General features: G+C 32.3%; 1 protein-coding gene across 1 annotated transcript; it reads left to right on the top strand.

Moving 5' to 3' along the window:
- Positions 1-4,027: 4,027 nt before the first annotated feature.
- LOC128180906 (uncharacterized) lies at positions 4,028-8,750 on the top strand. Its single transcript, XM_052849098.1, has 4 exons — positions 4,028-4,185; positions 5,160-5,306; positions 6,530-6,622; positions 6,747-8,750. The coding sequence occupies exons 1-4, from the start codon at positions 4,107-4,109 to the stop codon at positions 7,055-7,057; spliced, it is 630 nt and encodes a 209-aa protein (XP_052705058.1). The 5' UTR covers positions 4,028-4,106; the 3' UTR covers positions 7,058-8,750.
- The last annotated feature ends 2,077 nt before the right edge of the window (positions 8,751-10,827 follow it).

The following is a 10,827-nucleotide window of genomic DNA, read 5'->3' on the forward strand; positions in this document are numbered from 1 at the left end:
TTTCCTATCGTGTATGAAATCCCATTGTATCGTGTATGAAATCCTATCGTATCGTGTATGAAATCCTATCGTGAATGAAACCTATCGTATCGTGTATGAAATCCTATCGTATCGTGTATGAAATCCTATCGTATCGTGTATCCTGATCTATTGTGCATTTGTTTTTTTTCTTTTCGTGCGCTCAATCCATTCTATCGGTTATTTTGTGAAAAACTAACTTTAATATGTTGCCTTCAGTGTAATCATTTCACAAGTTCACTTACGCTAAAGATTTTTTGCACACAAGTTTGGTTATATTCCATTTCCTAGAAAATAACTTAACGAGTACTTATCTATTTTTCGACAAGAATACATTTTTTTCTTTCTGTTTTGTCTATATTATATTTTACACAAAGTTTGATACGTTTTTGAAAGAAATCTTCTTTGGATTGGACGAGATGAATTTAATTGTGACAATTGCATGTTAGTTTCAAAGCCGATAATTGAATGTATTTACGATTGTGCATTTTTCAAGGACCACCGGAGTTCGTCTTCATTGAGCACATAATAGTCTTTCATCATTTCATCGTATTTGATCACCGGAAGTTATGTCAAAAATACCCGCGTCTTTGAAACAACTGACGAGAAAATAATGATTTTATTCAAGAAATTCACCATGAAAAAATGATTAATTTGATTTTTTGAAAAAGTACAAACCGAATTTATGGTAACTTTTTTGAATGATTCTTAAGGTCAGACGACACGTTCCTCAACTTTATATTTATCAACTTTTACCAGGAATTTGTTAATGGTTCACTACTACTTTGACAAGCTTTCTTGCAAAAATTAGGATACCTGAACAGGCATTTCTGCAAAATACTAGAGTTTGCAATTTCCTATATACTCTTCTTGAAGCAACACTTGAATTGCAGATATAAAACCAAACAAATATACAGCACTGCGAAAATTCACTATATTGGAATTCAAACTCGGCCGGGCTTGGGCTTTGAACTCACGACTTATAGATCCTACACCCCTGACAGTGAGCGGCCACAGCTATAACCACTCTGCCATCTAGGCATACATCCATGTATAAGTAAATTCTTATCATTTTAAAAGTAATTACAAAAATAATAATTTTATTGGAAATCTTCATTACGAGGAGATACAAAAAGATGCTCGAGGAACGTGTCGTATGACCTTACATTAATAAAAAAAAACCCACTTCACTATTCATTGTTATTATATAAATTACATGAATGTATACATTGATTTACATAATACATGTATATTCTACAATGTACAATTAAAGCTAAACAACAAAAATGAATTTAACTTGCAGATGAATAGAACTTGAATACTGTTATATATTTAAAAAAAACATTTTAAAACATGTTACAAAATCTTAAACAACTTATCATTTTTAAACTATTCGAATTTATAACAAGTTAGATTTAATGTAATAAGATTAGATTAATAAAACAAATACAATTATTTCTTAAGTTTGTTCACTTTATTTCATCGATTTAAGTAATAAGAAAACCTTTCGAATTCTTTAATTGACAACTGGTGCTATATAGTGAAAAAAAGTTCCAAAATATCGGTAAATAAAAAAATAAAACAAAATTATTATAATACAGCAATTCAAAATTCCATACATGCAGAGTTGAGCTAGTCCCAGTAATCGATGATTACTCACCAATAAGGCAAGGGAGATAATCGAGAGAGTCCCACTTCTGTCGGGGCCTAAAGCATATAATCAATATAACAATTATAGTAATACTTTGCTGTGAAATCATACTTGTAAGTTGAGTGTTTAACATTTTTCAAACAGAAATAAAAAAGAGGAAGAACCAGTGCCTGAGGAACGTGATGGCGTCACTGATGACGTCATCGGACCTGAGGTCACAGTATCAGAAGATGAAACCCGTCAGTTCAGAAGGTTCAAAGCTGTAGTTGTAGATGTTGTTTCGTTTGAAGTTGTTGCTTTTTCGGTTGTTGTAGTGGCCTCGGTCGTAATTGTCAAAGGCTGCGCATTAAAGTCGTCTTAAAAAGGGAAAATCGATTGAAATAAGAATTTAATTACCAGAGCTAGAGGGTCGTTTTAATTTGCGCTTGGAATCGATGATATTAAACTTGATCTGTATAAAAAATTCAAATGTTGAAGATAAAATAGTTTAGAATCTTTTCTTTTAAGTCAGGGTATATGGTAAGAACTTATTTGATAATACTTGTATCTAAAAGAAAGTGGGCGCTCAAGTTATTAAGTTTGAGGAATGATCGACACGAATCAATTGTGATTTAAATGTCTATAACCTCGAAACGCTACAACTGATTATTTGAAGGTACCACTCTTTAGGAAGTTGAAGCATGTTTTCTGCTATTTAAAAACTAAGTAACATGCTTTCGTTTTTAACAAAAGATGTCCCAACGGTTGACAGCCTTTCCAGTGAAACCTGTTACATGTATACAAGTCAGAAAGCAAAACGGTAGAGGACTAGTATAGTATTAATAGTTTATTTGCTCTGAACACCTTTAAATTCGGAAATAAGACAATCATTTAAATACTGTGTCAAACTTTCGAAAAGGTTATACCATCGTTGCAAAAGGACAATAAAATGTTTTCAAAAAAGTCCAAATAGTTAATTTATAATTTTAAGGAATGAATTTAATATTTATTAGTTTTATACGAGACGAAATAGTTTGGGACTTTTTACGTTTTATAAAATCGCGAAGCATTTACAAAAAACCGCGTAAAGTGTCACAATCCATTTTATATCGTATAAAACTAATTAATATTGAATTCATTGCTTATAATTTAATTTTGTTGCTATCAGTTTTAGATGAAAACGTTCATTTAAGCATTGAATCACTATCTTTTTTAAAAGATGTGGTTTCATAGCTGCATGCAACGGTGTTTGCAAACAAATTGAGTAACGCGCACTAAAGTTTTCAATGCTTATATTTACGTTTCTTAACATTTATTCTCTTTCCGAAGAAATGATTTATTTTTTTAAATAACTGAAACTGAAATAATCAATGCAATTTGATAGAGGGACATAAAGTAAATGTAAATATTTGGCCTTTAAATTGACATCAAATTGTACAAACTTCAAACGTCAGATTGATGCGTTTGTAAACATCCATCTTTTTTTAAACAGCAGTAGCATATCTTGTGTTGAGGTATGTCATTTTTACCGTTTCGAATTCGTGGAGAGAAGATCCAGAAACAAGAAAATAATTTAATAGCAGCTATAAATAATAGATTCAAACCCATATTTTGATAACATGAAATACCAATTCAAAGGTTCTTTTGCCAACTTCCTCATCGCAAAGAAACAGAATTTTAAAAAAAAATTGGAAAATGTGCACTTTATCAACTACGCAATGAAATTTTCACTTTTCCAACGCTCCAAGATTCAGGCCAAATTTGCATCATACGCGCCCACTTTCTTTAAAGTTGATCTGATGTGCAACTGTAAAACAACTTCTATTCGCAACGACTTTATTTCGCAAATATCTTGAGATGAACTTGGTCGTAGCGGGTAATTTTCGCGATCAAAAGCCCTATCTACAACAGTGTGTTAGCTAAAAGAAACACACGTCAGCCAAATCGTCTCCTGTGAGACTTTGAGTCTGACGCCATTATGATTATTTCGTGCAGTCCGTGATTTTTCGTAGGTCGCTGTAGGTTTCGACCAATCGAAGAACAGGGCGTTTCGATTTCAGTCCTGTCAGTTTCAGCCGCTGTAGATTACGACCAACCGATAAAAGGAGCGGGCAGATTTCAGTCTGGCTGTTTCTATAGAGCAATGAATTGACTATAAGTTTCCGTAAGAAATAGAGGGAATCATACTCGGTAGATGTAAAAATGAATCAATAATCCCATTATTTCCAGAAAATATGTCTGTTCATTTGTTTTAAGTCAAATGATCATGCAATTCTTAAGTGGCTTTTTTTAATGTTTAAGTAATATACATTATAACGATTTAAAGGGTTCCATCATGTGATCATGTTCAAAACAAGGAAGTGAATTGGTCGATCATATAAAATGAACAACTTCCTTTTAAATCGGCTATTTTCACGGACTGTTAGGTTTGCCATTCAGAAAGAGGACACGTTTAAAGATGACAGCCGCGTTAACCTTTCTTTGTGTTGTTTCTGCTTGGAGTGGGGTGCTGTCCGATGTACATGTAGGAGGAATAGGTTCAGTAAAAATTTTAATTTACACTGTATTTTTATTCATAATTGCCTATATAATAAATCAGATGCGATACCTGTAGATCATTAATGCTGTGTATGATATTTGATAAAGAGGAAGGAGTTGTTCTACGCGGTATTTCCTCACGTACATGTACATATGAAAGGCAAAGTTTTTGTGAATATCGCTTCACTTTTCTTTCAATAATTCCGCCAAGAGAAGTTTTAAAAAGTTGACTGATTTGCTCAATTCTTCTTTCTCTTCTTTTAATAAATATTAAGATCCCCGTCGCAACGGAAGAACTGGTTACAAAAATACGCTTATACAGATTCTTATTCTTTGATTTTTTTATTCATATATATTCTGATCCTTTTGAAGACCTTATCGTATTTATTCTGATCCCTAATAGTCGTATCTTTTTTGCCTTACCTATTTTCTTTGATTTGGAGAGTTGATATTTCAGAATCATCTCAAAGGATTAATTAAATGAAATTTACAGAAATAATAGAAAATGACTTACTTCCGTTTGATAAACCCATTTTATTTCTTTGTTCTCAAAAAGAGGGTTATATATTTAACATTTTCCTCATAAACAAATATTGATAGAAACTTGAGATGTTAATTGATGATAGATTATTTATCACTTGGTCAATAAAGAAGGGTGATATAAAGATATACGACCACTGTTTAGCATTTATAATTTTGTAAAATTATTTTGATATTGTTCACTTACATTTATTATTTCAAATTTTACGTGCAAGAATGCCAAGATCTCTTAGTATAGTTAGGACTAACTCTTAAAAATTGAAATTGTTTAGTTAGGACTAACTCTTAAAAATTGAAACTGTTTAGTTACAAATGTAGAACAAACTCTTAAAAATTAATTTTTTTTCAATGAAATTAAGCTTAATGTCAAGAATAAAATACTGATTCGTGTTTATGAAAAATAAAATGATTTTTTTGTCCTTAAAATCCTCAGGCCTTCCCCAGACTGTTGGTACCGAGCTGGTGGTCGCTGACACTCGGCTGAAGTTTGTACAGAGTACTGTCACAGGCAGCTGTCGGTGTGGCGGGTCCTCGTGTCAATGCTGCCAGACCATCCGGGTCTTAAAGGAGAAAAAAGACGGTAGTAAAAAATTGGTCATATATTCAATCTGATTATAAAATCAGATCCTCGATACGCTCCTTGATTTTCTAGCGACAGTAGAAACAGTAGCGACAGATCTGATTTTAATCAAATTGAAGTTTTAATATATTGAAGTTTTATTTATTAGTCATAAACAATTTTTTCTCCATTTATTAAGCATGAAGCTTCCATATATATATATAAGTTCATTTTTGAAATAAACATGTATGATTATATTAATTGATATCTATTAATCTAGAGGGTATCCATTTTGTCTGTTGTTACAACTACATGACGTAATCACTGACATGCTTGTCATTGAATTTCGTTTTACATTAATTTCATTTGGCGCACACACCCACCTTGCAGTGGTCAAGCGACCTCACGATCACCGAAACAACGATTGAAACATATGCCCTTAGGGCTAGCACTATATTGCCTCAAGTCACATTCTAGATAGAGTCCCCCTAGGATCGTGTACATTGGTCATGGTTTATTGCGACGATGACCATCTGTCGTCTTAAACTCTTATATGTCTGATTTGGATGATTAAATTTCCGCAACGCATGCATCTGTAGACTACAAAGTTCAATTAAAGGCGGAAGTATATATAGATACACAAGTAGTTTTAATAGTTTTCTCACTCACATTGGTGTATCAATTTTGTGTTTAATGGTTGCAGGGTTATGATAATTGCAGATAATTTACACGTTATATATTTAACCAAGATTGATATGACTTTTGTATCGAAATAATTTAATTCTGATTGTAACGCCTCATTTGATTGGCTAAAAAAATTCATATATATCGTATAACATACTTGTCTACGTCACAATAAGACGCGCGTGTGAAACGTATTAATCCGCTTGACGTTATGTTTAAATTTTGTACAAATTAACATATTTTAACTAATTAATGGGCCTTATTATCTATTTCAGGTAGTAGAAAATTAAATTATACGGAATAAATTTAATTTCTACCTATGTTATACGAGTATAACATAACTTGGAACAGTTTACGCTTTTTGATAAAGCGTAAACTGCCCCAAGTTATGTTATATCGTATAACATAGGTAAAAATTAATTTTTTAAACCGCTTCGGGGTTTATAAAGCGTAAACAGCCCCAAGTTTTGTAATATCGTAAAACATAGGTAGAAATTAAATTCATTCCTTAAATAAAGACAGGTTGTAAATAAAATACATGTTCTTTCTTTTTTTTGAAGTGTGTATCAAAGTACAATATTTGAAGAAAAACATTGGAGTCTTGCTTACTCTAACTTGGGGAGGAAAGGTTGTTTACAGTAAAGAAGTGTCGGGTTTGTTATCTTTAATACATGTGACATTAATTCAACTTTCTGATACAATCAATTCAATCTAACAAAATTGGCGACATTTTCTATAATGAATTTAACAATACTATGACGTCATTTCGTGTTACAGTCAGAAACCCGCCAGCGATTTGCCTGAAAGTTCCTTTCCTGAAAAAAGTCGGCAAACTTTGCGTGCAGTTATACAACATGAATGTCGGTAAAAGTGGTCTGTCTGGGTGCGCACGCATATCTCTCAAGGTTGCGTTCATTAAGGTGGTAAAAGTTGAGCTGGGATGCTTTAAAATTCCGTTTGCCAAAGATGAAATAATGGATGTCACAGCTGGTTCCAAAATGGGGGTGTTGCTACGTAACCGCGAAAGAGATCTCGAGATGAAACGTTTTGCCATTTATCTGAAGCATTTGTTTCGAGCAGACCAATGAACATATTCTTGTATATAGTCTGACCCATGAATAACTACATGGACGAAAAGTGTATAGTGTAGAAGTCTAAAAATTACAGATGCTTTATTTGTATATGAAATCAGTTTTCAATATTTGCATTTCTATAAAATTTATTCTTTAAACCCATTCCTCGGCAAAAAATGATTTGAGTTAATGTTTGTCTTTTAAAAAAATTAAACTAAGGTCCAAAAGATATTGTCTTTTTTGAAACATGCGACAATTTTGGTTCATTCAAACAATGATTACTTATGTTCGACAATCTCAAACCTAACAACTTTCAGCGTTCTGTTATTGCTGACATAATATTCACCTAGCAGGTTCTTAGAGGGGTTCAGTTTTGATTTACTTTTTCTTTCAATAATCAAACTTCAAGGAAACCCCATAAATTTGAAGGCAGGTAAAGTACGTGTATTGTTGAAACGAGTAAAATAGCCTTTACAATAATTACTGTAATAAAAGCATTACTCCTTATGATTTGTCGCAGTATGTCAAACACGTGTATCATTAATAAAGTAATTTTATACAAGCCATTTAATTAGCCCAAACTTAGAATAATTATTTACATATTTACAAGGGCAGTAGTTCAAACAAATATTTTCTGCCTTGTGTTGAAGGATAAGTATTAAGGTAGATCCCTACTCAGACGCGTCATCAATTTAGCGGATATAAAAAGCTTTAAAATTGAAAACGATATGTGTTCGGATTTACCGTTTTTGGTTCTAAATTTCAATGTTTAATTGATAATTTTGAATTTGATAGAAGCAGTCAAGTGTAAATAATGTCTACCAGTATATAAATTAAGGCTTTAATATTAAATGAGTCTAATAGTTGGAAATCGTGAAAGTTGGTACTGAGATTTTAGAACTTTTGTGTTTATATATCACTGGCGTCGGAAGCAAATTGAAAGTAGGGGGGGGGGGGGGCTAGACTAATCCTCAGAAATATTGAGGAAAAAAAAACAATTCCCAAAACCATGGAAATCCTAATCCGGTGGGGGGGGGGGGGGGGGGGGGGAGTACCTATTCTTCCAAAAAAAAAATCTTACCTACCGAAATGTTTTTCCCCAAATCATGTATGCCTATGACTCCAACTTCTCAATCTTTTAAGGTAAATTTAGGAACATGGTTATGCCTAACTTTGCAAAAAAAGTAGGGGGGGGGGGGGGCAAGACCCCCTAGCCCCCCCCCCCCCCCCCCCGGTTCCGACGCCTATTTATGTGCAGATGAAAGGCACTGTTTATCCATAAAATTAATTTGTACTCAAGACATGTAGTTTTGAAAGAAGACTTTAAGTGTTTGTCAAAGCAACGAAATGAAATGCTGTTTTCTGATATATTTTTAAATTGTGTTTATGACACTTTTAGCTGCATTTGATAAGGGGGTATATGTGTTCTAAGGGTCATAGAAAAAAAAGAAGCATGAGAAGTACTATATTTTTTTTTTGCTTTTTAGTTGCAGTAGACATAAATCTAATATTTTGAAGTTTAAAAAAGGGTGTTTAACCATAAAATTTTTAAGATAAGTTAAATAATGTGCAATTATGTAATAATTTTGAAATAGCATTTTTGTAACATTTCATTATAAAATTTCATTTTAATGAATTAAATGATGATAATCACACTTGTAATTACTTTCTTACATATTTAATGATAAATTAAAACTTTTGAAACTTTGTTTTGCTTAAATATTTTTTAAAACATGAGCCAAATACTGATTTTGGTTGAAATCATGTGATCGAAGAAGAGGGTATGCATCTTCTGGAGACTGTACTGATAAAAGTAAATTGTTAAGGCATGTATTTTTGAGGCTTTTTTATTACGTAAGGTATTATTCTACTTAATTTAATGAAAAAAAATCCTTACTTTAAAAAATCCTGAGTAGGGACCTATCTTAAGTTAGATCTTCCCTATCCCATTTTTAAAAATCGATGCTACGTGCCTGTCATCATATATATATATCTACTGTTATTAGTGTGTAGATACTCTCAGATGTGAACAATATTTCTCTCGTGATTTGATGAGTTTATTAAGAACCCTCTCATAACCCTTCCTGTTCATCTATCTTTTAAGGGTGCTTTATCTATATCAATCACAAACAAACAAAAACATTCAGAACAGACCACATCAAAGATTTTAGAAGGAAATCTTTTGGGAGATATATAATATAAATTGAAACAAAACTTCAATCGACAAGACAATGGTAAGTTACAATGGTGATGATTATCAGATTAATCGTGACGATAGTTTAACGGGATTTTTCGCTTATCCTGAAAATAGTTTATCTTTTCCTAGTTAATATCGTGTATGAAAATTTTATCGTATCGTGCGTGTATCCTGATCTATTGTGCGTTTGTTTCATCTTATCGTGTGATAAACTTATTCTATTGGTCATCTTGTAAAATAAATAACTTTTATATGTCGTCTTCAGTGTAATTATTTCAAAAGTTCAAGCTAAAGATTTTTGCACCCAAGATTGGATATATTTCATGATAACATTCATAACCCTAAAATGTTGTTTGAAATGCAATAGTGTTATCTTTTTGATGAATGTGTGGTCAAATTACAAATTTTCAACATTTTTTTTGCATGAAATCAGAAAGTCTTTCTCAAAGGTAAAAAAAATATGATAATTTTCAAGAATATTTTTATTATAATTCTCAAAATTTATGAAAAACTATGCAAAACTACATGTAGTTGCAAAGCAATCAGTAGGTTTTTCTTCGCAGACATTAGCCACTAAAGGGTCGTTAGAACGGATCATAATTACATGTATATGTTTATAATACCGGTGACATATAGTGCCTTTTCCCCCTAGCCATCTTTCCTCCAGGAAAAATGGCTATATAGCAGTTTTCCCCCCACGGAAAGCTCACTATATAGCGGGCTTTCCCCCTTTTTATAGCCAGATTACCCCCACGGAAAGCCTACTATATAGTGGATTTTCCCCCAATTTTACTTTCCGGCCATGTTTATTGCGGACCATTCGTGACAATAATTTGCAATAACTGATATGATATTAATTTCTCAAAAAAAAAGGATAATTATGGCATTTATTAATACATAGAATAAAATACATGGTTTTTCAACCCCAAATATGAACTAAGGCATGCGCCTTCATAACATGCATGTGTCATCATCGTTTATTTTACCTGTTCTCACCACTTTATGGAACACCTTTTTACACGGATTTCGGAATACCTCGAATCTTTTTCATTTAATCGATGCTTATCTACAGTTTTGACTTCGACGTTTTGAACACGTGAGAACACATTTGAGTGAAAATACGCCGGTTAGGAAATTTAATTTTCCAATGTATTACCATCAATGTATAAGCTTCTCCCAGGGAACTAACTGACCAATCTTGACTTAATTTTGTAGAGGAATGGAATAAAAAGGGAAATGTATTACCCCCTTCGTCCAAAAGGCTATCAATTTGAAATTAATACCGTTAGAATTGACGATCTTAAAAACAATTATATATTTCTTCTTCTAAATATCAAACGGGAGACAGGATGCAATGATATGATGAGAAACTGAAAAGTTTTATTTTTACTTTGATTGATGGGGTTCTAAATCATGGTTAAGGGGTATTTTAATTATGTATTAAAAGCATGTGTAAAGTTAGTGTTTACTTTTTCGTTTTAAATTAACGCATATTCATATTTTTAAGCACATTTCTACGAAACACGAGATATTATGTTGTTAACATTTTAAAAAACAATGAAATGTCTTCACAACCAGAACAATGTCG

Source organism: Crassostrea angulata, chromosome 4, assembly GCF_025612915.1.
Source record: "Crassostrea angulata isolate pt1a10 chromosome 4, ASM2561291v2, whole genome shotgun sequence".
Taxonomy (NCBI): Eukaryota; Metazoa; Mollusca; class Bivalvia; order Ostreida; family Ostreidae; genus Magallana; species Magallana angulata.

Excerpts from the sequence above, each read along its gene's own strand:
- LOC128180906 (XM_052849098.1), top strand. The coding sequence starts at position 4,107 with ATGACAGCCGCGTTAACCTTTCTTTGTGTTGTTTCTGCTTGGAGTGGG. Across the intron at positions 4,186-5,159 it reads TGTACATGTAGGAGGAATAG|GCCTTCCCCAGACTGTTGGT; the intron begins GTTCAGTAAAAA and ends TAAAATCCTCAG. Across the intron at positions 6,623-6,746 it reads TTACAGTAAAGAAGTGTCGG|TCAGAAACCCGCCAGCGATT; the intron begins GTTTGTTATCTT and ends TTCGTGTTACAG.